Here is a 27,483-nt window from a genome sequence, read left to right as displayed (position 1 = left end):
TAGTCCAAGTATGGCAGCATCTAACGTTGAAAGCAGACCTGTAGTTACTAAGGCATCTAAGCGCAGTTATCTTTTTATCAGTCTGCCCAACATATGGATTCAGACGCATCATCCGAGGAATCGGATGATGCGTAAGGTTCTTCTCCAGGCTCTAGTTCGGGGGAGGAGGACCATCCGTCCACAGTGGATGTTTCTTCTTTGGTGAGGGTGGTTAAATGGATCCTAGATATTCAGGATGATGAACTAGCTCGTAATAAGAAGGCTCCAATGTCTATTCACCACCGGAAGGTGGTCAAGACAGAGTTTCCTGTATTTAAACAGCTCACTGAGCTTATGGTCGAGACATGGAGTAACCCGGATAAACAATTTTATATGAATGAAAGAATAACATCGTTGTACCCTTTCCCATCTTCTGTATGTACTAAGCGGGAGGTACCTCCTACTGTGGATCCTCATGTAACGCATTTAGGCCCTGATTCAGAGCCGGATGCTCTGACAGAGCGCTCGCTCTGAATCAGGGCCGTCCCTCCTACTTTTTGGAGCGGCCTCCTGGCCGCTTGCATAGCTGTGGATGACCACCCACAGCTATAGCGAGCAGCCAAAATGATGGTCGCGATGGTCTCGCTGCCGCAAGCCCTGGAGTGCTTTTGGCTCTATCAGAGCCAAAAGCACTCCCACTGACATCACTAGTGATGTCAGTGGGGCCGGCCCCAGACGGTAGGCGTTCCCATACCATCAACAGCACGCCCCCTTTGGTGCGAGACCCATAATGACGGCTTAGCGTCGTTATTCCCGTCTCGCGCATGCGCATGACGGAGCCGCCTCCGTCGAGCGCATGCGCACTTGGGCAACATCGACCCGCTTGCCAGCGCTCGCGAGTCTGAATCAGGCCCTTAGTCAGAAATGCTACATTGCCTTTTCCGTCAGCATCTTCTCTGCAGTATTCCACAGATAAGAAAATTTAAGTATGTCTTAAGGCAATATTTTCATCACCTGGAGCTGTTACTCGTCCAGCTATGACTGGAGCCTGGGTAGCCAAAGCTGTTGAAGAATGGATGTGGGCTTTGGAAGACTCTACCAGATGCTACCAGAGAACAGAGGATGTATATCTCCCACACACGGGAAACCGCTTCCTATCTGGGAGGAGCTGCAGTAGATGCTGGAATTTTAGCTTCTAAAGCATCAACAGCTTCAATAGTGGCACGCAGGGCCCTGTTTTTAAGATCCTTGCAAGCTGATACAGGATCAAAGAGGGTGCTGGAAGTCTTACCTTTCTATGGAAAGGTACTTTTTAGCTTCAAAATCAGCAGGTTTGCCATCTGCGACTATGAAAACTGGGCAGGTTTATTTTTGGTCCTTCCGTCCTCAGGGACGAGCAAGGCAACAGTCTTCCTCTAGGTCGACTAGTTTTCGCAAGACAACAAGGCGACAAACTAAGAGGTCTGGACCCGCAAGACGTCCAGCTTTTAAACCAGACGACAAACCTTCAGCCTGATGGGGCAAGCTTCCTCCTGGGGGATCCCAGGGTGGGAGGCCGACTTCTTTAGTTTGCGGATTATTGGCATCAAACAACAGATGCCTGGGTCCGAGAAGTGGTCTCTCAGGGGTATGCCCTCAGGAGGCATCCTCCCCAGAAGTTCTATTGCACAGATCCTCCATCAGATGCAGTCAAGGCCTTGGCTTTTCAGGAAGTCATTCACTCCTTGCTGCAGGTGGGGGTTATAGTGCCAGTTCCTGTGTCGCAACAGGGACAGTGTTATTATTCCAAACTATTTCTGGCTCAGAAACCGAATGGGGCTTATCTCTCTATACTAAATCTAAAAATCCTCAACAAGTTTATCCATATATCCAAGTTTCGTATGGTAATTCTCCGGTCAATTATTTTGTCAATGGAGCCAGGAGATTACATAGTTTCCCTGGACATTCAGGGTGTGTATCTGCATGTTCCTATTATACCATCCCACCAACAATTTTTACGGTTTGCTGTTTTTCAGCAGCATTAACAATTTCAGGCCCTACCCTTTGGTCTTTCTCCGGCTCCCCGGGTATTTATCAATATAATGGCAGTCATGACGGCCTATCTCAGGCGTCAGTCAGAATTCTGCCATATCTGGACGACCTTCTGATATTGGCACAGACTCCGGTTGTTTTAAAAAGCAATCTTCAACTGACCATAGCCTGCCTACAAAAGCACGACTGGATAATCAATTGGAAGAAATCACTTTCCCCAACACAGCAGATGGTACATCTGTGAGCGTTGCTGGATTCTCGGGCACAAACTGTGTTTCTGCCAGAGGACAAGATTGTGGAGCTGTCATTACGAATACGCAAGCGAAGGCTATCCATTGTGTTGGCAATGCAGGTCCTGGGATCAATGGTATCTACCTTCGACATGGTGGGATATGCTCAACTCCATTCCAGGCTTCTGCAAAAGTTGATTCTCTCCAAGTGGAACGGACAGTATCATGTAATAAGGTCTCATAGGATCATTCCAGAGGTTCGTCACTCTCTCCTGTGGTGACTGAGGAAAGGTTCATTTGAACAAAGGACGCCCATTCTGGATTTCAAATTGGGTGCTTCTCACCTCAAGACGCTAGTCTTGGTGGATGGTGGGCAGTGACAGGTCATCACAACTTTCCTGATTTGTCCATCTTCCCTAAATGGTATCTGCCAAATAAACATTCTGGAACTGCAAGCAGTGTACAAGGCACTTATCATGGCACAGAACCTACTCCAAGGCAGGCCGATCCAGAATCAGTCCGACAATGCGACTACAGTTGCCCACCTCAATAATCAGGGAGGCACAAGAAGTTACGCAGCCATGAAAGAAGTGACAAAGGTTCTGATTTGGGCAGAATGTCATCTTCCGGCCATCTCAGCAATATTCATGGAGTGCTCTCTCCATCTGGGAGTATTTCTGCTCCTAGTAAACAAATGGGGTCTATACCAGAGAGAGATCTCATGGCGTCACATCAGAACCACAAGGTCCAGAGACCAATCGGCAGGCTTCGTGGAAGCACTGGCAGTAAAATGGGACTTCAAGCTGGCGTATCTCTTTCCCCCGATTTCTCTCCTTCAAAGAGTTCTCAGGAAATTCAAGCAGGAAGGCGGAACAGTATTACTGGTGGCTCCGGCTTGTCCCAGACGTCATTGGTTCACCGACATTCAGAATCTGTCCGGAGACAGTCTGTATCTTCTTCCGCTATGGCAGGATCGGCTAACGCAGGGTCCCTGCCGACATCAAGACTTACCTCGTCTGGCTTTGATGGCGTGGCTCTTGACTCTTCCATCCTAACAGCAAAAGGTTTTTCTAGTTCTGTAATTCAAACGATGCTTAGGGCACGGAAGCCTGCCTCTGCCCGTATCTATTAGAGTTTGGCATTCGTTTGGCCAATGGGTTTTCCCATAGGAAGTATGACCCTAAGGTGTTCAGTATTTCCAGGGTACTGGCTTTTCTTTAGGCAGGGTTAGACAGCGGTATCCGCCTGACCACTTTGAAAGTGCACTGTCAGTCTGGTTCAAGAGGAAGATTGCCTCATTACCAGATATTAGATTTTTTTTTTCTTTTTACAAGGCATTCTGCGAGTTCAGCCTCCTTTTTTGTTCCACCGGTAGCACAATGGGATTTGTCTTTGGTTCTTAAGGGGCTACAAGCTTCCCCATTTGATCCTCTAGACGCTGTAGATTTTAAGTGGTTGACAGCGAAGACACTTTTTCTTCTTGCTATCTCTTGTGCTCGCAGAGTCTGTTTTGGCAGCGCTTTCTTGTTGCTCTCCATTTTTGAGTTTTCACCAGGACAAAGCTGTTCTTCGTACAAAGGAGGGTTACCTTCCTAAGGTAGTGTCCCGTTTTCATGTAAATGAAGAAAGTGTAGTTCCAGCTTTTCAGGCTCCAGATTTTTCTGTACGTGAAGCCTCCCTGGATGTAGTTCGAGCTCTCCGTATCTATGTGGAGCTCACAAACCCTGTTAGAAAATCAGATGCTCGATGGTTACGTATGACTATCTCTCAGGTGTACACAAGGCTGATCTCCCTGTCCCAAGCACGGTGACGGCACATTCTACTCGGTCTGTAGGGCCATCGTGGGCATTTAGTCATGGTGCCTCTGCTGAACAATTGAGCAAGTCTTCTGTCCACACTTTTCTTAGGTTCTATGCCTTTGATACTTTTGCCTCTCAGGATGTTTCCTTTGGGCGACAAGTTCTCCTTTCTGCTCAGGAGCGTCCCCCACCCCTATGGGAACTGCTTTAGGACATCCCCATAGTATCACTGTGGATCCCTATGGACCCTGAAGAAGAAAATTAGAGTTATGGGTATACTTAGCGATATTCTTTTCTTCGATGTCCATAGGGTCCACAGGTCACCCACCCTGACGCATCTGGCTGCATGGTAGTTTTTCTTTCGGTCAAAGATTTCCTCATTTTGTGTAAGAGTGTTTCTGGTGTATGATTGCTCTTCCTTCTCCTGCCTTGAGGCTTGTTAACTAAACTGAAGGCTAGTGGCGGGGTATATATGGAGGAGGACCCAAGGCATCCTGGGAGTTGAAAGCTTTAACTGTTTGGTACCTGGATCTCTCCAACCATAATAACCCCCATGGTATCTCTGGGACCCTATGGACCTCGAAGAAAGGGTTATCTAGGTAAGTCTACCATAACTTTAATTTTTACATCTAGGTCTGTGCTAATTTTTAGAGTTTTACCCCTTCTCATGATTTGAAATATTTCAGAGTTAGTTGAATTAAGAGACGTTTCTCAAATATTTGGGATTGTATCAAGATATTATGCTTTGTCTTCGTTGTCGATAAGACACAAAATGATCACTTGGTTTCTTCTTTATTGGGCGATAATATGCAGGGAAAGAGCGTTACTTGCAACAACACTTTGTTGGCTTTCTCCTCCTGCCATTTAGCGTTTCCTTTCTGCATGATTATGATCAGGCTCGTGTTCAGAGAGACATGACACTGATCTGGAGGAGTAACTGGAAAATGGGGAATAATGAATCAGACTCCTGTACATTTAATGCAATCACTTACCTTTTATATCCACCCGTGGTCTCTCTATACCCCTGTTTTTTGTTTTTTCCTTCAGTCTCTTTTTGCTGTCATTCTTCCCGTTTTCATTGTACCTCCTTTTTTTTTTTTTTTTTTTAAATCTCCTCTCCCCAGTTACTGTAGTATAATGTTCACTCTAGCTCCGGCGGCAGGAAGGGCGCCGGAGCTAGAGAGGGCACTTCCGTGCGCGCCCGAAAAGGGGGCGTGGCCATTGAAAAGGGGGTGTGACCATTGAAAAGGGGGCGTGCTAAGACGCGTCCCCTTTTCGTCACTCTTGGGAGCGTGCTCGCCACTTATGGACATGCCGGGCAGCCCCCAAGTGCTGCCGACAGGGAGAATAGATGCCGGGCGCATGCGCCCGCCGTCTATTCTCCGGCGGTGACAGGGTCACAGCACATTTCCCTACCCGCGGGACACTGTGACCCGCGAGTTAAGACTGCACCCCGCTGGCAGGGCGCTTTTTGCCCTCCAGAAGGAGGGCAGGGCGCCCCGCTAAAACAGCCTAGCGGGAATGCTAGTAGTATGTGCATATCACAATAATCCTACTAGATTCTATATGGGCGAGGGGGTTCTCCAAGCTGGCCCAGGTTGGTGGTGGTGGCGGCATGTCATTTACTAGTCCGACTCACCACATAACTCTGTCCCCTCCGTGTGTGAGACGCTAGCGGGGAGGGGGAGTGCACACTACAGGCATGTACCACGCTCCTATCGCACATGTCGTTCTTAGGAATTGCTTTGGAGGATTTTTTTAGGTAGAATTTGTTATTATGTTAAATCTGGAATCTGTATCTTTTTTTCCCCACTCCGACTCCTCCCAAAATTGTCTCCTACTCCACTGCCCTGTCTTCAAGCACAGAAAAAAAAATGTATGATCAGCCATTTTGGCTTTAACGGATATTCAATGTTAAGTTCACATTATTCTCAAATGCATGCTTGCAACTATACACATGAAATGTTATTTTGTTGCTATTTTCTTGTTTATCTGGATTAATATATTGGTATGTTGTAGGCATTTTTGGAAATGGCAACAGAAGAAGCAGCTGTCACAATGGTTAATTATTACACTTCATTGACACCCCACCTACGTAACCAGCCAATTTATATTCAATACTCTAATCATAAAGAACTCAAAACGGACAGTGCACTCAACCAGGTATGTGATGTTTTTAGTTTAAAAAAATATATTTTATAATAGCTTTATATAATCTAGGATTAGTCAATACAATTTAACATTGCAGTCCAACAGTAAATATTTCACACAAATAATGTGCAACTGGAGAATATTGAAAAATACTTATTGTATACAAGAATTCCAAATGGGTTCACTTTATTTTTGATGGAGTTAGTTGTAATGTAACTCTTTAAGGGATGCCTAACTCTTGAACGCTTATCTAAACTAATTAAACAGAACTTAACTGGCATGGGGATCAGTGAGAGGCACAGACTGTACCTAAATCCTGTCAGGAAGCCCCAACCAGCATATAGTAGATGGCCCACTACCATCTAGAGGTGGTTAAAAATATTTTTGTTTTGTAGTCTGCTTTTTTCTGTAATACATCTGTTCATATTCTCCCCTTTTATTCTGTTATCAAAAGCAGCATTTCCCTCCCCCACTACAGCTAATGGGGCCACAGCAAGCACAAAAAAAAGATTCACCATTTTCAATGTTCTTACCATTGATTTAACAATACATTGCCGATAAGTACCATATTTCGCAGATCATTTTCCCCAAAGAACAGATCTGCCAATCGTAAAAGGTGTATCATTTTCTACAGCCCCGATTTTGTTGGTGAAATCCAACATGCTGGACAACCTGATTCACCGGTTCTGATCCCTTTTTGGTCAGAATTGGCGACCCAATACATTGCCGATTTTTTTATTTTATTTTTTTTACACAATCCTCTGCAAAACGCAGAATTGGCCCAATTGATTTCTGATGTATGGGCCCCTTATGCTGTGTATGTGTTTTTCCATTTCAGCGTGCCCAAGCAGTGCTTCAGGCTGTATCCGCCGTCCAGGCGACAAATGCCTCTGTGGGCAGCACCGCAGGAAGTGAGACCACATTATCTTCAGCACAGAGTCCAGTACTGAGAATAATTATTGATAACATGTACTACCCTGTCACACTTGATGTCCTTCACCAGGTTTGTAAGACAAGCAATTCTTGGTGTTTTCATGATGATTTTGTATATGAAACAATGTATTCATTAGAATTTTTTTATTTTTTTTTTACCTGTAGATATTTTCAAAGTTTGGGACCGTGTTGAAGATAATCACATTCACAAAAAACAATCAGTTTCAAGCACTGCTACAGTATGGAGACCCGACTAATGCACAGCAAGCTAAACTGGTGCATAAACCTTATTAAATTTACTTATGTGATAATAAAAGTAACCATTCTAGTGAGCACTCCTATGTATGTGACCAATGTGCTCAAAGTTTCTGCTTACACTGGAATGCAATGGTTATGTGCTGAATCGTTACTGCAAATGCAATTCATAGGGGACGATTCAATTGTTTTTTAAGGCACTCTAATGGGCATCCAATGTTGCAATTCAATGTTTTTGGCACCCATTAATTATCGCCCTTGTTGTTTCTAATTAGATTGGGTTTAGCCACCTAAAATTGCTAAACCTGTCTAAAGCCCTTGTCCTGCTTTTTGGGCGCCCAAAACCAGGACTTATCGCACATTTCTGTTCACCTCAGGAGAGACGAGCAGAAATAGCAGTGCCGACAGCTATCGCACCCAAACTGAGCAACAATTTAGTTGCTCTGTCGAGCGCCTGGCATTGACAGCAGCCAACGCTAGCAATTGAGTAGCCTCTTTATAATCATGTTGGGACCTAGAGCACAATTTTCAGATAAAATGCTTGAGGCAGATTACACATGGGGACCATTGCTAATGGTATCATATTTGGTGAATGTCACTATTCTAAACTGGTGTTCTTCATTGCAGGCATTAGATGGTCAAAATATCTATAATGCATGCTGTACCCTTCGGATTGACTTTTCTAAACTGGTGAACTTAAATGTGAAGTACAACAATGATAAAAGTCGGGACTATACACGCCCAGACCTTCCATCTGGAGACGGGCAGCCTGCATTAGATCCAGCTATTGCTGCAGCATTTGCCAAGGAGACTTCACTTCTAGGTATGATTTCTATGATTTTAAATAGCAGTGCACAGTAGGTTTATGGTATGAAGAACCTTTTATATATATATATATATATCTCGTTTCCAGCATGCTCACCAAATATGGATTGATTCGCTAAGCTATGATCTCAGTTAATTTCTCCCTGTCTCTTGTGCAGAGACATGCTGCTTTGTGTGACACTGGTTCCCTTCCATACCTAATATGGTATCTTGGTTCTGCTCATATAAATAATACATTCATGCAGACTGTCTTGTGCATCTGGAAATACTCACATCTGGTTACCTTGCGACAGCCAAGTTTAAACAGCGGCTTGCATACACTCTTAAGACTGTTCACCTTGTGATCATTACATAATAATACACATTCTATGTAGTCTTATTTGTTATAATACAGCATGTGGCTTTAATAAGTCATTCAGTAGAATATGGAAGTTCCAGTAAAGCTATAAGACCGGATAAGGTTTGAATGGGATGGCTCGCTAGTTCTTAGCCTTGTATCAATCCAGATATAACTTAACCAATTTAGAGGACGTTCCAGTTCTTATTAATTTGCCATGCTCAATGTACATTTACAACTATGTCTGTCTGCAGTCCAATGCCCAAACGGACGCACACTATTCCCTTGGCAAAAAACTGAATTTTGTTGTAAATTTGTGCTTGTCTGTACTAAAATGCAGGTTACTGGTGTTATTTTGTCATATCAACACTTTGCAGTGTAAAATACATAGCATATCCCGTTATGCGATTATATAAAAGCTCGAAGCAAAATAAAATGGGACTGCTAAAGTAAGGAGCATAAGATCTTTCCTAATTTGAAAGAATAACTTGTTATGAAATTATATACATTTATTGAATTGTGGGCTGTATGTAAACATTTTATTTTTGCCATACGTCTTCATTTTGCTGGCTGTAGGAAGACACACCAAGCACCATGTAACTGTCCCATCAGGCCACCTTCAGCAAATCGGCAAAATTTTTTTCTTATTGAGTATATTTCCTTTTTTGCAGCAGTTCCAGGTGCATTGAGTCCTCTAGGAATCCCGAATGCTGCTGCAGCAGCTGCCGCTGCTGCTGCAGGCCGTGTTGGTATGCATGGTGTTACACAGGGTGGCAACACTGTTCTCCTTGTAAGCAACTTGAATGAAGAGGTCAGTGAAACAAATTCATGTAGTGTAAACGTAGTTATATTCTTCATAAACACATTTTAATGTTTTACTTTTTATTCCCCACCAACATTCTTTTTATTTAAGAATACATCTTTGTGCTTAACTTTTTTTTTTTTTTTTGTAATTTGGTTTAACACAAAATATATAGAACTCTGCTAATCTGGTAAAAGCTGAATGGGTGGAGAGCAAATGTAAACTAATTATAGAGTAATCAAACTGGATTCTTCTGATCAAACTCTGGTAACTACAATAATAGAACTTGTATATGTGAAGTGCAGTTTCTTGCAGTGAATGGAGTACAATGGCATAAAAAGATTGTGGCTAGTGCATGCTCTTTGTCCCGAAGTTGGTAAATTTAGCTGGAAGTAATTATGTGTTCCAATTGCTTGAAAAACACATTGTACCAAGGTATTGAATTTACTGCAGCAAACCACACTCTATGCACACTAGCTTCTAAGGGGGCGATTCAATTCAGTGCGATGTTAAATAGCGCTGGGAATGAGTTCCCAGTGCTATTCAATTTTCCCCATCGCGTCCTGTGCTTAAGTTGGGAAATGCTGGCTGTTTAGTTGCGGTAACCTACATTCTCTGACTTAAGTGCCGGCCACGATGCTGTTAGCGCATGTGTTAAGACCGGAACCAGCGACGCTGCCCTAGTTTAGTCTGATTTCTGTTCGCACCTCAGGAGGGTGCGAGCTGAAATCCTCTGTCGGCTTAACATTGCAGTCAAATGGAAAGCTCTGGGACCTCCTTCCCGGGGCTATTCAACATCACACTTAATTAAATCACACACTAAGTTACCATGCCCAGCAAAATTGGATCAGTCTTGTTTTCTGAATGTCATTGTGTGTGTTTTTTGTTTTTATGCTGTTTCACATACTATAATTTAATTCTTCATTACATGCGCCATTTTGCTTTTTTGTGTTTTTTGTTTTTTACAAATCTCCAATTTGTATCAACTACTCTAATACATTTTTCTTTCAAGGTTCTTCCAAAGATTTTGATGAAGCTCTCTTCCTGTCTTAGTAATCTCTTATTCTTTGCAGTAACCTGGGCATATTCTCTAAACTTCTCTAATGCTGTATCTTTCTCTCTTTTTCTTAAACCTGTCTTTCCTCTCCCAATATTGCCATTTTTGCTCTCTTCCTTCATTTCTGTTTGGATGCTGTGCATACTGGTATGAAATGTTGGAAGTTTGATAACCAGGATTACTTGGTGGCTGTTTTTTATTTTATTTTTTTCTTGTTTCTTGTATTGATATATTCTAGAGTGAAGGTAGGCAACTTGATTGATGCACTCCTAAGTTGTCTAACTCCACTCTAGAAATTGATATTCATTTCTGTGCCAACTATGGTAAGCATTGGTCACATTTACTTTGTCTCCTTTCATTTTGCATGTTTAAATGATCAGCCAGCCATCTACTGGAGACTTCCTATGCATTTCGAAGCCAGCCATGCTTAATGCAGTGAAATGTAAATCATAGACTGTTTCTACTGCATGCCTCCCTGTGTCAAACCAAATTAGTATTGTGTACTTTGATATGAATGTGATTTCCCATTTTTGTCTTGGATGACTACATTTTAGTTTTTTGTGTACAGTACATAAGCCAACCATTTTTTTCTGACCAAACTCCTGCATATCCTTTGTACTGACCTTTATTTTATTTTCTCCCCACTTCTTTTTTTTTTTTCTTTTCTACATCCAACCCCCTCCTTTCCCTTTTACATCCTTTACCCTCCCTTTTGTGTTGTGTTCTTCCTGTTTCTTAATGTTTTCCAAATACTGCTGTACAACCTTTCCCCATCTTCTGTGTCTGTCCTCACCCTCCCTCAATCCCTATGTTCATGCTTCTTGGCTTGAACAATGTGTTCCTCGGACCAACTTGCCCCAATTAACTGCCTTGAACCATGATCCATGACCACCTTCACCATTCTACGGGAACCACCCTTCGTTATGGATGATCTGTTCATCTCCGCTCTTCCTCGACTCTTCTCTCTTCTTGTCTTACGCTGCTTGCTCTTCTCTCCTTCTAAAGATGGTTTCGCCCCAAAGTCTGTTTACCCTCTTCGGTATGTTATTGTTAGCACTATACTTTTATTATTAATTTCATTTTAATTTCACCTTAATTTTTTTATTTGTAGTTAGCACTTTGGCGTAAATTTGAGTAAATATTTTGTTTTATCTTCTGCTTTTGTTATTTTCCCTTCTTTTAACTTTATCATTGTTTTCTTCTTTAAATCTCACCATAGTCACTTATTTAATTTTGTGGGTTTTTTTGTTTTAATGCATGTGAATTTCATTTTGCATGGTCGTTTTTTGTTTTTGTTTTTTAATTTGTCATTCACATAGCTTTGAGGGTATATCAAATATATTCTTATCCAAAATACACTGTTCAAGATCTTGATCTGCTTTTCATTCTTGTGAATGTTAGGATTGGTTGAATGGTACTTTCGGTGTCTGGTTGTTTCATTTGATCTTTCAAAACTAATGCAGTTCATAAAAGCCTGATTTACTATTTAAACTCTTTGCATTATTTTTCTGTGAATCTTACTATAAGGTGTTTATGGAGATGTGCAGCGTGTGAAGATTTTATACAATAAGAAAGACAGTGCTCTTATACAAATGGCTGACGGCAACCAGTCACAACTGGGTAAGATATGTCTTATTGCATAAAGGGTTTAAAGCAGAATGGTCATAAACAGTTTAGTTTTACATAAGAACCTTTTTACCATTCTAAATTACCTGACAGTAGAAGGGTCATGTTTTTTAACCATTACTCAATATCAACTGTTAGGGGTCAGTTCAGTTATCAGCAGTCTACACTATACACACATTGCCAAGAATTCTGGCACAGCAACATCAAATCATTTTTTTTTTAACACCTCTGGTGCAAAAAAAGTCTGTTCTAGATTGCAAGTTGCCGGAGAAAAGGTCCCTCTGCCGGTAACTTGTGCCCATCACAGAAGCCAAAATGTAAATATGGAACCTTTTCGGGTCACACTTTAGGGAGTTCATCTCAGTATATGGTGATATGCTGTTGTGGACATCGAATACTAAGAATATGAAGATTATTTTATAAAGCTTTGTGGTCTGTGCCTCTTGGAATACAAGCTAATCTGTGAAAGTGTGAGTATTCTGTATCCGTAAAGTGACTTCCGCAAATGGATATTGTGGTGTTTTCTGCATTTTGGTGTTGGATTAATACGTTTTTGATTTTCTTATTTGTTCCTGATTACAAGTGGAGAAATGGGGAGGATAGGTTAGTTTGTTTACTGCTCAGGTCACATGTTGGATGGATTTGTGGAACTGTAACCAGTACTGATATAGTAAAAGTGAGCATTAACATAAGGTGTTTAGCTGAGTACCTTTTGAATAATGACCTAAAACTCCCTTGTCATGTTCTCAGAAACATGGACTTACGCACCAGTGTACTTTATGAGCAAAGATCCTGATTTAATCTTACTGTTTGCCAGAATACATCATATCCAGACCTTTTCTCCATATATTTACTAAATAAAGTTGCCAGGTGTCTTTACGTATGCATTAATAAGGGAGCCAGCTCCCTTTTTAGCCCTGTTAACTGTACACATTGTGTTTGAGCCCTGTTAATTGCCTAAAGATAAATAAAGCACTTGGGGAGGGGGGCTAATGCATTACCCTTTGCGGCAATGTAACTCCCGGGTGAAGTGTCGGAGCATCTCAATTGCCCACGCTGTAAACCCCCAACTAGTGATTTCTGATCACACCCTCCTGAGGGTGTGAGCCGTAATCTGACTTAACTAGAGCATCGGGGCTAGTTGCGCCCAGCACTTTGATTCAGTAGATGCTGTTTACCACGAGTAACCACTTGGCATTAGTTGCGGTAAACTGCATTTCCTGATTCAACTGCAAGATGCAATGCTGTCAATTGAGTAGCTCTGGGCACTTAACCAGGGAGCAACATCGTTGCTCTGGGAATTCAATTCTCCCCCTTAATGAGAGAAAATTATTTTTAACATGTAGTGGTGTATACATGAATTCAATTTGCATGGTTTCAAAAATTAAAGCCCCTTCAAAGTAGGATTGTTTCACTTTGATGGACCATAGTATTGCTTTGGAACTTACAAACTTTTGAGTGTAGCACATTGATTAAATTAGTAATTGTTTTGTAAACCAAAACTTCAATCATGTTCTATTTCTCTAGATACATAGTTCATTTTAATTACAGTATCCTTCAAAAATTACAGTGGACAAATAACATATTTTAAATAACATTGTCTCTTATGTGATATAATGATCAAATATATTTTGGAGGGGTGTGTGATTTTTTTTTTTTTATTCTATTCATGCTCCATATCTTATTTCTGTACAGCCATGAGCCACCTTAATGGACAGAAGATGTATGGAAAGATTATCAGGGTTACACTGTCCAAACATCAAACAGTACAGCTACCTCGGGAAGGTCTTGACGATCAAGGGCTAACCAAAGACTTTGGCAACTCCCCTCTACATCGTTTCAAGAAGCCTGGCTCTAAAAACTTTCAGAATATCTTTCCACCGTCTGCAACTCTGCATTTGTCCAACATTCCGTGAGTAAAGCACATTTCCATTACTGCGTTCTGCACCACTAAAACAAACCTATCAATTACTTGATTTCGAAATCTATAATTTCATATGTATATGTACATAAGCAACCCCATAGTTGTATTTCTACAGGATTTTTATAGGATTTTTTTTTTTTTTTATATATTTTTTCTTTTAGGCAAACAATAACTGAAGATGACTTGAGAACATTGTTTACCAACACAGGAGGAACTGTCAAAGCTTTCAAATTCTTTCAGTAAGTCCTTTATTTTAGTTTTTTTCATACTTTTTTATTGTGATAATTTTTCTGCCTTTACTTTTAACCCTTAAAGAGCTCGATCAGAAGAAAGAATTTACCATTGGTTGATCAACAAAGTTGACCTATTTTACTTGCCTGGTGAATTACCTTTTTTTCCCCAATCCATTGGAGCCCCAAAGCCCTTTGATTGGTACAGCATTGCCCTAATTAACAAAGAAAAGTGATTCACAAACTACTGACATTTGAAACATTCCAAACATTTGAAATGGGAGGAATAGAACAAAACTATTACGTGGGGCACACTCCCGAGAGGGGGAAAAAAGGGGAAGGAGAGATAAATGTATGTAAAACGTACCTTTTAATAGTTGTAATTAAAATACCACATGGCAAATGTAACAATGACAGAACATAGTAGTTGGTTCTTAAATTGTATGTGCTTGAATATACACAATAAATATATGAGCAAGAATGCCAAATTCATTACTAATATCAACGGACAGTATCTATTATGGGTCTGAATTCATTGTTGCATTTGCCATGCAGTATTTAAATTTTAACTATTAAGAGGTACCTTTTACAATACATTTATTTCTCATTCCCATTTTTCTCCCCTCTTAGAGTGTGCCCCGCACAAGAGTTTTGTTTTCTCCTTTTTCAAATATACCTGATATACTCCAAGGAGCACCTCCAGCTACATTGTTAACTCCTATTTGAGTGACATAGTATTATTCTCTTTCTACTGTGCAATTGACCTCCCTATCTTCCCCTTCCCTAGACAGGCTCTTAGGGGTAAATTTACTAAGAATCGTGTTTGGGCGAGATTCCCACAAATACGCGGGAGTTTTCCCAAACCAAACTCGCAAATTTACCAAGAAGTGAGTTTTGCAAAATCGTGTTTTTCGATGGTGACTGCAAATGTGTTTTGTCGTGTGAGTTTTAGGCAAAACACGCGTGAGAATGGATGTGTTTATATAAAACACACAGGAGGAGGGTTGTGTTTAGAAAACACACAGGAGACTGAATGCATCATCCTAGAAACATGTTCTGATTGAAGCAGTAACATCATGCACACACTGCCTAGGCATATAAATACACTACAATCAGCCCAACCTTTGAGGTTTTTGTTGGTTGGAGGTTGCAGAGGGAAAGTGAGGAGTGTGTTTAGTGGTGTAGGAGAGGTTTTGGCTACTGGATTAGATTGCTGATTGGTGTGTGGACATTGTTTTGTGCTTATTTATTGTCTTGTCATATATCTGGTTGTCTAATTTTTCTGTTTTTATTGATTGTATTTTTTTCTTTTGTCCTGTCAGTGTGTTTTGTGTGTGTGGCATGTGTGTGGGTAGTAGGAGAGGAGGGTTGTTTTAGTTTCTTTTTTTTTTTTCTGTGAGTTTTGCATTTGTATAGGGAGGGGGAAGAAATATGTCCAGGGCATAGGAGAGGCAGGAAGAGAGTGAGGTGGAGGAGGTTGCATCTCAAGAGGCTCTATAGGGCAGTCAGTACAGGCAACAGTGATGAGGCGTCCAGGCAGAGGGGCAAGACCAAGATGGGGCGCAATGTGAATTTTTCTGTGTAGTAGAACATGGTCCTTGTGCAGCAGGTCATGAAATCCCAGTCGCATGCAATGAATACCAATTGTAGTATATATTGCCATTTTTGCTTCACACATATCAATGCAGCTGATTTAGCACCTTTAAAAAACATAATCATTGTTTTCCCACTAATTGCAACTTGAAACACCTGTGAACACATCCAAACACTCGCCTCAGGAGGTTGTGTATTTGAAAAGTCTATTTTGTTGAGAGTTTGGTAATATCTCATGCGAGTTTCAAAACTCGATTCTTGGTAAATTTGCGAGTTGTATGGTTTCTTATGGAAAGTACTTGCGAGTTTGGCCGATGGTGTATTTGGTCGTGTTTTGTAAACTCATGCGAGTTTTGATGTCTGTTTCCTGCGAGTTCACATGTGTTTGCCCTTAGTAAATTTGCGAGTCGGGAAAACAAGCTAAACTCGCGTGAGATTGCAAACTTGGCCAAACGTGATTCTTAGTAAATTTACCCCTTACAAACAGACTGTTGACATTTGTGGAAGCTATGTATAGAGCACAGGTTCTCAAACTCGGTCCTCAGGACCCCAAACAGTGCATATTTTGCAGGTCTCCTCACATAATTACTAGTGAAATAATTAGCTGCATCTGTTGATCTTTTAAAACATGTCAGTGAGTAATGAATACACCTGTGCACCTGCTGGGTGACCTGGAAAAAGTGAACTGTGTGGGGTCCTGAGGACCGAGTTTGAGAACCACTGGTATAGAGCAAATGGAGTTGTTGGTTTAAATGTTGCTAAGTTTTTTTTTTTTCTGTTTCCTTTTCCCCTTTTAGAGACCATAAAATGGCCCTCCTTCAAATGTCTACTGTGGAAGAAGCTATACAGGCATTGATTGACCTTCACAACTACAACATTGGAGACAATCACCATCTGAGAGTTTCTTTCTCCAAGTCAACAATTTAAAAAGACAAAAAGCAGAGCATCTGGATTTATTGCATTGTTAAGTGTATTGTCACCAATAGACTGTTCAGAAAAGTAGGGACCAGAGTCTGATTTGTTCTTCACTATATCATTTCTTGGTTCATTACATTAGTTGATTTAAAAAATGCAGTTAACATCTAGCTGCATATTTTCCAATGTGACTAGGGAAGCCATTTGTGTTTTTAAAGTCTTCATTTAACTTTTTTTTTTTTCTTTTTTTTTTCTTTTGTTTTAATCCGTGGACATGTGCCTTAAAAAAATGAATTTGTTTTTTCCCCTAAGTGTTACCATTTTAAAACACAGGTGAATAAACATAGGCACATTGTTACATGTGAATAAATACATTTTGCACCAGGAGATGTGTAAAAAGGTTAAGCTTTGGTTCCTCCTGCTCAGAACTTGAGTCATGGTTTCGTCCATGTTTTTGTGTACGGAGAAGCAGTTTTTTTTTTTTTTTCTCATTCAGTATATTCATTTTATTTGGAAGAAATAATTTTTACTTTTTTTTTATGTCAGCATTTGCCTTGTAAATTAGACATGATCTATTTTTTGATCTCTGTACTAGTAACAAATTACAGAATTGTTGTATGTTCTTTTCTAGAAGGTAAGGAAGGAGATCCCTAAGATGTCTTGGCCACATTATAGAATACGTAGTAGAATCTTAACCTTTTTGTACATACTCTTGTGAAACGTATCATTTAAATGTTGGCACTAAAGTAATGTCTTGTTTGTGGCTGAATATTTTCCGTAGTTTTTGAAGTTGACATGACTGATGTGCATTTAACTATATATTGCCATCTCCTGTTTGTAATTCTACTTGGAATATGGTTGTGGATTTCTGAGCATGTGCAGACTGGTCAAGCAATTTCAGAAACTGGTGCATGTATTTTACAAAGTCAGGGAAAGCCTTTGACGAATGAAGAGAATAATGGCAGTTTTTGGAAACTGACAACCAGGTGGGACCAAAGTTAATGTGCCTTTAGTCTTAATTTTCCTTGCATTGTAATATTCTGTTGTAATAAAAAAAAAAAATCTTCAAAAATATTTTGTATTTAGAAACAGACCTGACTTCTAGACATGGCTGCGAATCTACCGGTTGTAATCGAGAAAGCTGCTAATCTATAAAACTAGCAGTTAGCTTGACTTTTGTTTAAGACAAGTACATTTTTTTAAAATAAAACTAATGTATTTGGTTAAAATCCATAGATTCTGTTTATGTAGGAAAATGGTCATGTATATTTTCTATCAGTTCAGTTTTTACATCTTTAGAAATGTAAAATTCAGTCCAGTTTGATTGCGGCACAATTAAAATTTAATTTTCTAACAAAGTTGGGAGGTTTGATGGTTGTTTTTGATTTCATCTTGTGTATTCTGCTTACCTCTGTAGCATGCTCAATAAACACTTCTGTAGCTCTGTATTCTCTCTTCTGTCTCTCTCTCTGCTGCCTCTTCTTTCCTAAGCTCTGTTTCTCTCCACTGTGCTTCTAAATTCACATTTCTCTACCAGGGTGGGAAATCTAATTGACAAATGGCTTGTACTGCCAAAAAGTCCACAACTTATTTGTGAAGGGGTTAACCCAGCAGCCCATGCTAAACCTTTCCCACCCTGTTGAAAATCTACAGCCTTTACAAACATCACCTTTCTATAACTGCCTGTTTTTTTATTTTTTGTAGTCTGTGAACTATATTCTAGGTATGTCATTTTCCCACTTTGCAGCTTAATTTTTATTTCTTTATTTTCTGTTACTGTTTCAAAATATAGGTTATCGTGCCATATCTCCATTTAAGACTTTCAAGCATACAAATATAATTATGTTCAGGTTTTTTAATATGCCATCTTGTAAACTGTCCACAGCACAACAGGGATTAAAAATAGTTAATTGTACATGAATATGTAGGATAACTAGCACCCTTATCTACATTCTAAAAACAAATGTTAAATTATACTGTCTGATGTAGGCACTTTACATACTAAATACTTCTAGTTTTGCAGTTAATGGTTTTGCCTTTTTAAATCCCACAGCCTAAATCTCTGGAGAGCGGTGACTCTGAAAAACCCTGCTTAGTAAATATAACCCTTAATGATTTAAGAGCTAATCGAGTGGAGTATTGTAAGTTGAGAACTGCATCTTCAAATTGATCTGGGTGCTCGCTGTTTTTTTGGGGGGGAGGGATGTTATTAAAGAATCATCTGCAGTTTACACTAAAACTGCTGACTGAGCACAGTATGTTGAGAAGGACAGGCTATCATTTGGATATGTAAAATATGTATAAAGATTTATTGCATCTTTGTTTGGTGAAGTAAGAATGTTAAGTTGTGCATAAAACACACAACACTAAAATTAAGCTTGTAACTACAGTTCACCATTCAGTGAAAAACAAATATAATTATTTCTGTAAAATTAGCTCTTCTAAACCCCAGAATACTTCAGAATTTGAGATAAAATGGATTTTAATCTGGTGTATGTGTCTATCAATGGGATTAGGGGTAAAAAAGGTAATAAGAACCACAATACATTTGTATTAAGATACCAATTAATTCAATTAAAATGATAGAATGTCTTAGATGTTTATTAGAGCATGATTAGTATACACATCATGTAAGTCCTAGGAACAATAAATACATATTACAATTCATAATTTGTAAATCGTAGGGCTAATCGGTTCTTATAGGTTGTGTATTTCAGCAATTATTAACATTTATGTAAGGTTACTTGAAAAGTGTCTAAATATTCAGAATAGTAGTGCAGGGGAAAAAAATATTGAATAAAAGCACCCATAAAATTCTAGAATCAGAATAATTTTTAGTTTTAAATTCTTCCCAGCACACTGCATTGGTAAATAAAATACTTGGTATGTAGATATTAATGCAGGCTTTGCTTTGTAAAACTGTCACCACTGGCAACATTTCTTAACTAAATTTGAGATACAAATACTCTTCATTGTCTTCTTACCTTCTCTCTACTGTTTACCTCAATTGATCCTATATTTTTCTGTCTCGCATCTATATTGCTGCTTCTTTCCCTGTTGCAAACAGTTCTATTGTTTTGTCATACTGTTTCACTTTAGTCCTATAAATATCAGGTCAAATATTACACATTTCTGCTAAATCTAAAGTGAAAAGTTTTACTTATACTAGTGTGTGTGTGTGTGTGTGTGTGCCTGTGCCTGCCTTGGTTCATGTGGACATTTCTAAATTATATTTGGGCAAAGCAACTGAATGGGCACCATGAGTTTCCAGAAGCATTAGGCAATTTGTTACTTTGAAAGAAAGTTTAGATGATTTTTTTTTTTTTAACATTAGCAAAATACCAAGACTGATTTTAATACATTTGATTAACTGAATGACACCATAGCATACAAGACATTTAAACAACAGCCCCACCAATAATATCTGACAAAACTATCTGTAAATTACATTCTATTCTTAATGAATAATATAAAAATGAATCTTTTTTTTTTTTTTTTTTCTATAGAAACACCCTTAAATCCCAATGTGTGGTGTGTTGTTTTTTTTTTTTTTTTTTTTTCGGTTTTATTTTTGGAATTTTAAAGTTTACACCCACATAAACGAAATAAATATGAGACAGGACAATTGTGCGTTATTTTAGATAGCAAAATCAAAAATTAGCATAAATGAGGACCGCAATATAAGCCAATGTATAAAATCAGTGTGTGTGTGTGTATATATATATATATATATATATATATATATATATATATATAGATATATATATATATATAGATATATATTAAATTTATATTATGTTATCACAAAAAATCAAACACTGCCTAATCAAATCAGATACAGCAGCACCATTCAGTGAGTCCTCTGTTAGGACTGTTCTAAAAGATATACAAATTGGTTACTGATGGGGCGCTTTGATAAAACACAATTTATAAATATATTGTAAATTACAATGCAGTCCCGAGACAACTTCACCGTTATTCCTACTCGTTTTCAATTCTGATTAATTAGTCCAAAAATTGAGCTCGCTTTAAATCCTCCTCGAGGCTCTAAAAAAGATACGTACCAAGACACCTCAAGATAGGCCCAAGGCCAACATTAATAAAGATTTAAAAATTAATGTTGGCCTTGTGTAGCCTGAGGACGGGCAAATAAAGCCCGAAACGTTGTTTATTCATGGAACTCACGAGTTGTGTTTACTAGACCGCGAGTGCCGCACTTTGCTTGCTCTTTTATCCGTTGTAGCGGGCACCGCGGCATTTTTTACCTTGGAAAGAGTGTGCGTCCACAAAGGAGGTGTGTATTTTTTTGTGCAAGTCTTGGAGTGCCTCCCACATTCTGAAGTATCTGAATCTCTGGCTGTGCACCCTGGGCAATTTGTCTACTGGTATGGTGAGTGCCGGATCTGTGAAATAAAAAAAAAATATATATATATATTTGCCTGTGCTGCTCCCCACCTTTGGAACTCCCTCCCTCTCCCCACCAGACTCTGCCACTCTCTACAATCATTCAAATGAGCTCTTAAGACCCACTACTTCTTTAAAGCCTTCCAGCTCTCATCCTAACTTGTTGCTACATCTTCCTTCCTCCCTGCCTACCCCATCTGTGTCACTCCTGTTTGTCTGCCCCTCCCTTAAAGAATGTAAGTGCTTTCGAGCAAGGCCCTCTACCCTCTTGTGCTTCTCCCTACTGTGATTTAATTTATCTCTTACTCCCCACTAGGGCAACTAATACTTGGCTGCTTATCTGGGTGTAAAGGTTGGTAATATAACAATGTTTATTATACATGTCCTGCATTGTATTGTAAGTCACTGGTTACTTTGTTTATGTACTTTGTAAGGTGCTGCGGAACACTTGTGGCACCATATAAATTATAATAAATAAAATAATATAGAACAAATCAAAGGAAACAAAATAAAGAAAAGTCTGAGGTAGACTTGTTTCAAGTGATCATAATCAAACAGACATCTTATGTCATATAGATAGTTCACAGGTATGAAAACACCGTACAGGATTATCAGATCAAAAGTAACAGACCAATGAAAAGAGAACTAAAATATTTAAAACACATTATCCAAAGGCTCTAAAACATGGACATCAACGATGAGAACATCCCAGCCTCTTAGTCCTCCCATCCTGTATAACCATAACCCCAACTCACAGCATATCTCGATCCCCAAACTGAACCCTCCCAAGCTACTCAACCACCCCCCCTCCCCCAACCAAAATCTGTGGGCAGCTATACCCATGTACCATAAAAGCATGGAGCATCCAGTCCAGGATTAAAGGGCCTATGAGTAAACTGTCAAATATAAAAAAAACAAATTTGAAGATGCTCCAGACAAACATAGTGACTGGATGAAGAAAGTAGCAAATTGACACAGATAGGCATTAATAAAACATTGGTTAAACATGCAAATAAAATTTAAAAAGGTTGAAGGACTCCAGCGAGGTCCTTTTAGGGAGGATCAATCCAGTCCAAGCCAGAGCGCTAACACCCCAGAAAAATTAAAGGAACAATTACGGGCACCTGAAGCCACAGGTAGATGAATAGATAACATCATGAAGCAGTATAGCTGGCTATCATTCATACATCCCTGAATTTGTCTGTTACAATGTACTTACCCCCACAGCTTACAATTAGGTCAGTCCAGCACTGGCAAAAGTATTACAGGTTTCTACTTCAGGGTCCATAGGGGGTCCACAGGGTTGACCTTGGGGTTATAGCTGGAACAGGATCCATGGGCACCACACAGTTAAGCTTTTAGCTCCCAGGATGCACTTGGGTCCTCCTCTATACCCCGCCCCCGAGCCACAGGCACCTCAGTGTAAGCTGGTGCCCGGCCGGAGTCGGTCACCGCGCAGGGGGCTGCAGGAGCAGCCCCCAGAAGCTTTTTATTTTAATCTCTTTTTTCTACAGACGGCAGCGAAGGGCTGTCTGTACAGACGCCCACGCTGCCGCTCTGATCCCCGACTGGCGCCGCGACGCCAGTACTGATCTGGGGATCGCGGCGGGAGGGCCGAGTCCGTACTAGCCGGACTCTGTCTACCTCCCAGGACTGCTGCCGGAGTCGCCGGGGATTCAGGTAAGCCGCGCGTCGCTGGCTAGCGGCGGCGCGCGGAATGCCTTAAATGCAGTCCTTTAGCCTCCGGTCCTGGGGACAGACCGGAGGCTGCTGGCAGTGGCGGCGGGCCCCCCCCATAACCCGTGGGACCACTAGACCACCAGGGATAAAGGGGCAAGCGGGAAGCCAGCATCCCTGGGGTTATGGCCAGCCAGGGGAGGAAGCCTTCCCTGTCAGCGGCTCCTCAGCTCAGCGCGCCTTTCAGCACGCAGTCTGGCGTCGCTGAGCTGCAGTTACACGGCCACTCCTCCTCTGAGGTCTCCAGCGGCCATTTTCCCAGTGGCAGCGCAGATCTCAGGGAGCACGTGGACCGGTCCCCCTGTGTACCTCTCCCCTGATTAAGGACAGCGTACACAGCACTATAGCCCTCCCAGACACTGAATCTGGGCAGGTTGATTGTAGTGTAAAGGTGCAGTGAGTATATCTTCCTGCATGGTATGTGACTTTTGCTAGTGCTGCCTGTCTGTGCTTATTTTCTACTTACTGTCAGCTTATACCTATCCCTTTACTTCTCCTACAAGCCCTACAGGTGTGTGGGGGAGGGGCGTTTCTACTGACCTCACTTATATAGATCACGTATTTGTGAGGTCCGTCACATACAGTTGTGTGCTACTCAGTGCCATATTGTGGGCTGTTCTTCAGCACACCGGTGAGTGCGTTTTACTTCTACCCTGGTGCCAGATATATAATATATTCTGTCATGTCAGACGAGGAGGTTGAGCGCTCAGTGGCTCCGGTGTTGGCCTCCTGCGGACGCTGTTCTGCAGGAGTAGATGGGGAGGATTTGTCACAGGATGGCCTGTGTAGTCGATGCCAGGTGGCTCCTGGCCCATCCAGACCTTCTCTGGCGCAGGAACCACCATGGGCGATGTTTTCTCAAGTGCTAGTGTCTATTGCGGACCGTCTGTCGGTCCCGACTGCTCTCCCTACTAGGGCGGTGCCCCAGCCGACCATTCCCCGGGTGTCCCGCAGTTATTGCGGAGTCCTCCTGGGTCTCAATCAGTAGGTCCCTATGCGGGGTTGCCTATGTATATACAGGCTTCCCCTGTGCCGCAGCAGCCTGTGGTACCTTTTCAGGCCCCTATGGCGACTCCTCCATCATGGGTGGATGTGCTCTCCAACTCCGTGCAAAATTTGACGGCCGCTTCCTCGGCTTTTCAGTCAATGTTGCAGACTGACATGCCTTCTAGGATTTCAAAACGCCCACTCATGACACGGGCTGCTCAGGTATCGGACTCAAAGGGTTCCTCAGATGATGGGGAGGTCCCTGATGACACTGACTCAGACGCCTCGGTCCAGGAAATGGATACCGTCGTCCATTAATGTGCGAGCACTAGTTAGGGCGGTGCGAGCTATTCTTCTTATAGAGGATGAGGCACCGGTTCCTAAGTCGAAGTTTCCTAGTTTCAAAAAAACTAAGGTGGCTTCTGCGGTGTTTCCCCTGTCGGATCAGTTGACGGATCATATGGCGGTAGCTTGGCAGGCGCCCAGTAAGAGATTCCTTCCTCAGAAGCGGTTGGCTTCTAATTACCCCTTCCCTGAGGCACATTGTAAAAAATGGGAAACTCCACCGGCGGTGGATTCCCATGTCACCCGTTTAACTCGGGGCACCTCCTTACCATTACCGTCGATATCCTCGCTGAAGGATCCCACGGACAGGAAAGTTGAGACTTGCTTAAAGTCTATTTACTCCCTCTCTGGGCCGGTGGCCCGACCGTCCATGGCCATCTCCTGGGTGGCCAAGGCCATTGAGGGGTGGGCCAATGCATTGGAAGATATCTTCCCAGACGACGCTCCGGATGTCCAGCGGGCGTTGTTGGGACAAATGAGGGACGCTGCTTCTTACATTGGTGAAGCTTCTTTAGATGCTAGTCTGCTGACCTCGCGGGTATCGGCTGCAGCGGTGTCTGGCCGCCGATCCTTGTGGTTGCGGTCCTGGAGAGCGGACTCTGATTCAAAGAAGGGTCTGGAGGCCTTACCTTTCAATGGGGAATTACTATTTGGTCCAGACTTGGACAAAATAGTGGACACCCTGGCTAAATCCAAGTCGGCCTTCCTCCCTTCGGCGGCACTGCCTGCTAAGGTTCGGAGTTCGGCTTTTCGTTCCTTTCGGGTTCAGGGTAAGGCGAAAGGTCAGTCCTTCCCGAGACAGTCTGCAAGTAAGACTGCCTCTAAACCCAAGAAGCAAGCCTGGAGTGCTCGGCGCCCTTCTTCCAAGCAGGAAGATAAACCTACGGCCTGAAGGGACGGGCCTCCCTCTGGGGGACCTCAGAGTGGGAGGCCGACTTCTTCTATTTGCCCAGTGCTTGCACAATACCACCACGGATGCCTGGGTTCGAGAAGTGGTCTCCCAGGGGTACGCCCTGTCTTTTCGGCACAGACCACCCCACCAGTTTTTCTGCACAAGTCCTTCTCAGGACAAGACCAAGGCGTTACAGGTTCAGGAGGCTATAGAGTCCTTGCTGAAAGCAGGGGTCATTGTTCCCGTTCCTCTATCACAACGAGGGACGGGGTATTATTCGTCTCTGTTTCTGGTGCAGAAACCCAATGGTTCTCATCGCCCTATCCTCAACTTGAAGTCTCTGAACAAATTCCTCAGAGTTCCCAAGTTCAGGATGGAAACGTTACGTTCCATCATTCTGGCGATGGAACCGGGGGATTACATGGTGTCCCTGGACATCCAGGACGCCTACCTCCATGTTCCGATAGCATATTCACGCCAGCGGTATCTGAGGTTCGCTATCCTTCAACACCACTATCAGTTCCGGGCGCTACCCTTTGGTCTCTCCACGGCACCGAGGGTGTTCACGAAGATTATGGCGGTCATGGCCGCACATCTTCGGAACCAGAATGTACGGCTGCTGCCGTATCTGGACGACCTCCTGTTGCTGGCGAGCTCCCCGGAGGTACTGCTTCAACATCTCCACCTGACGATCGCTTGCCTGCAAGCACACGGGTGGTTGATAAATTGGAAAAAGTCCTCCCTGATTCCATCACAGCGGATGGTTCATTTGGGAGCCCTGCTGGATTCGCGTCAGCAAAGGATCTTCCTGACTCCGGAGAAGGTCGCCTCCCTACAGCTGCGGATACACAGTTGCCTGAGCCGTTGCCACCTGTCGGTCCATTCGGCTATGAGAGTTCTGGGGTCCATGGTGTCGACATTCGACATGGTGGAATTTGCCCAGTTCCATTCCCGGCCCCTGCAGGGGCTGATTCTATCAGAATGGAACGGGTTACCTCACCGGATCCGCTCTCAGGTGCTGGTGTTGTCTCCGGACGTTCGGCAATCTTTGGCTTGGTGGCTTCAGACAGCTCATCTGGTCGAGGGGCGCCCATTTTGGATCCCGGACTGGGTCCTGCTCACGACGGATGCCAGTCTCCGGGGTTGGGGGGCAGTGACCGGCTCTTTGTCGCTTCAAGGTCGTTGGTCAGCGGAAGAAGCACTTCTCCCCATCAACATCCTGGAACTGCGGGCAGTATACAGGGCCCTGCAGTCGTCCGGCCCCGCTCTTCACGGAAGGGCGGTACAGGTGCAGTCCGACAACGCCACCACGGTGGCGTATATCAACCACCAAGGCGGAACTCGCAGTCAGGCAGCGATGTCGGAGGTGTCTCGTATCCTGACTTGGGCGGAGGGTCACATTCCGGCGATCTCGGCGGTCTTCATCCCCGGAGTCCTCAATTGGGAGGCGGACTTCCTCAGCCGTCACGACGTGCATCCCGGGGAATGGTCGCTTCACCCAGAGGTGTTTCAGCTACTCGTGGACAGGTGGGGACTGCCGGAGCTGGACTTGATGGCCTCCCGTCACAATCACAAGTTGCCCGTTTACGGGTCAAGGACAAGAGACGCAGGCGCAAGTCTGGTGGACGCGCTGTCGGTGAAATGGACGTTTCACCTGGCGTATCTGTTTCCTCCGCTATCCCTGCTTCCTCGGGTTCTGCGGAAATTCAAGCAGGACGGCGGCATGCTCGTGCAGGTAGCTCCGGCGTGGCCCAGACGTCCTTGGTACTCCGATCTCAGGAGCCTCTCCATCGACGCTCCGTACCTTCTTCCTCAGCGTCGGGACCTGTTGTCTCAGGGGCCCTGCCTTTACCCGGATCTGGGTCGGCTGTCTTTGACGGCGTGGCTCTTGAGACAGCCGTCTTGAGGTCTCGGGGCTTCTCCAGTTCGGTTATTGGTACCATGCTCAGGGCACGCAAGCCTGCTTCAGCACGGATTTATCACAGAGTGTGGCACACTTACTTTCAGTGGTGTGAGTCCAGACATTATGATCCTCAGGTGTTCCGAGCTTCTAGGATCTTGGAATTTCTTCAGTCAGGATTGGATCTCTGCTTACGCCTTGCATCTCTGAAGGTTCATGTGTCCGCCTTGTCCGTGTGGTTTCAACGGCGGATTGCAATACTACCAGACGTTCACACCTTTTTCCAGGGTGTTCTCAGGATCCAGCCTCCCTTTGTGCCTCCTGTGGCTCCTTGGGACTTGGCGGTGGTGCTACGGGTCCTGCAGGGTCCTCCGTTTGAGCCTCTTGAGGCGGTGGAGCTCAAGTGGCTGACATTTAAGACGGTTTTTCTCCTGGCAATTGCTTCGGCCAGGAGGGTGTCTGAATTGGGGGCGCTTTCCTGTCGCCCTCCTTTCCTGATTTTTCACCAGGACAGAGCGGTGCTCCGCACTC

General features: G+C 42.8%; 1 protein-coding gene across 1 annotated transcript in view; it reads left to right on the top strand.

Moving 5' to 3' along the window:
• The window catches only part of PTBP2 (polypyrimidine tract binding protein 2), a 49,259-nt gene extending 31,137 nt beyond the window's left edge, over positions 1-18,122 (top strand). Inside the window, exons 5-14 of the mRNA XM_088446816.1 lie at positions 6,059-6,202; positions 7,029-7,193; positions 7,289-7,399; positions 8,006-8,201; positions 9,212-9,351; positions 11,405-11,438; positions 11,927-12,019; positions 13,721-13,937; positions 14,111-14,188; positions 16,570-18,122. Coding sequence (XP_088302942.1) covers positions 6,059-6,202; positions 7,029-7,193; positions 7,289-7,399; positions 8,006-8,201; positions 9,212-9,351; positions 11,405-11,438; positions 11,927-12,019; positions 13,721-13,937; positions 14,111-14,188; positions 16,570-16,699 — 1,308 coding nt within the window. The 3' untranslated portion in view covers positions 16,700-18,122. The remainder of the gene's footprint in view (positions 1-6,058; positions 6,203-7,028; positions 7,194-7,288; positions 7,400-8,005; positions 8,202-9,211; positions 9,352-11,404; positions 11,439-11,926; positions 12,020-13,720; positions 13,938-14,110; positions 14,189-16,569) is intronic.
• Positions 18,123-27,483: the final 9,361 nt, after the last annotated feature.

The sequence above is a fragment of the Taudactylus pleione genome, unplaced genomic scaffold (genome assembly GCF_031769625.1).
Source record: "Taudactylus pleione unplaced genomic scaffold, aTauple2 ptg000406l, whole genome shotgun sequence".
NCBI lineage: Eukaryota > Metazoa > Chordata > Amphibia > Anura > Myobatrachidae > Taudactylus > Taudactylus pleione.
The sequence above is the reverse complement of the archived record's forward strand: the minus strand, read 5'-3'. Positions and strand labels throughout refer to the sequence as shown.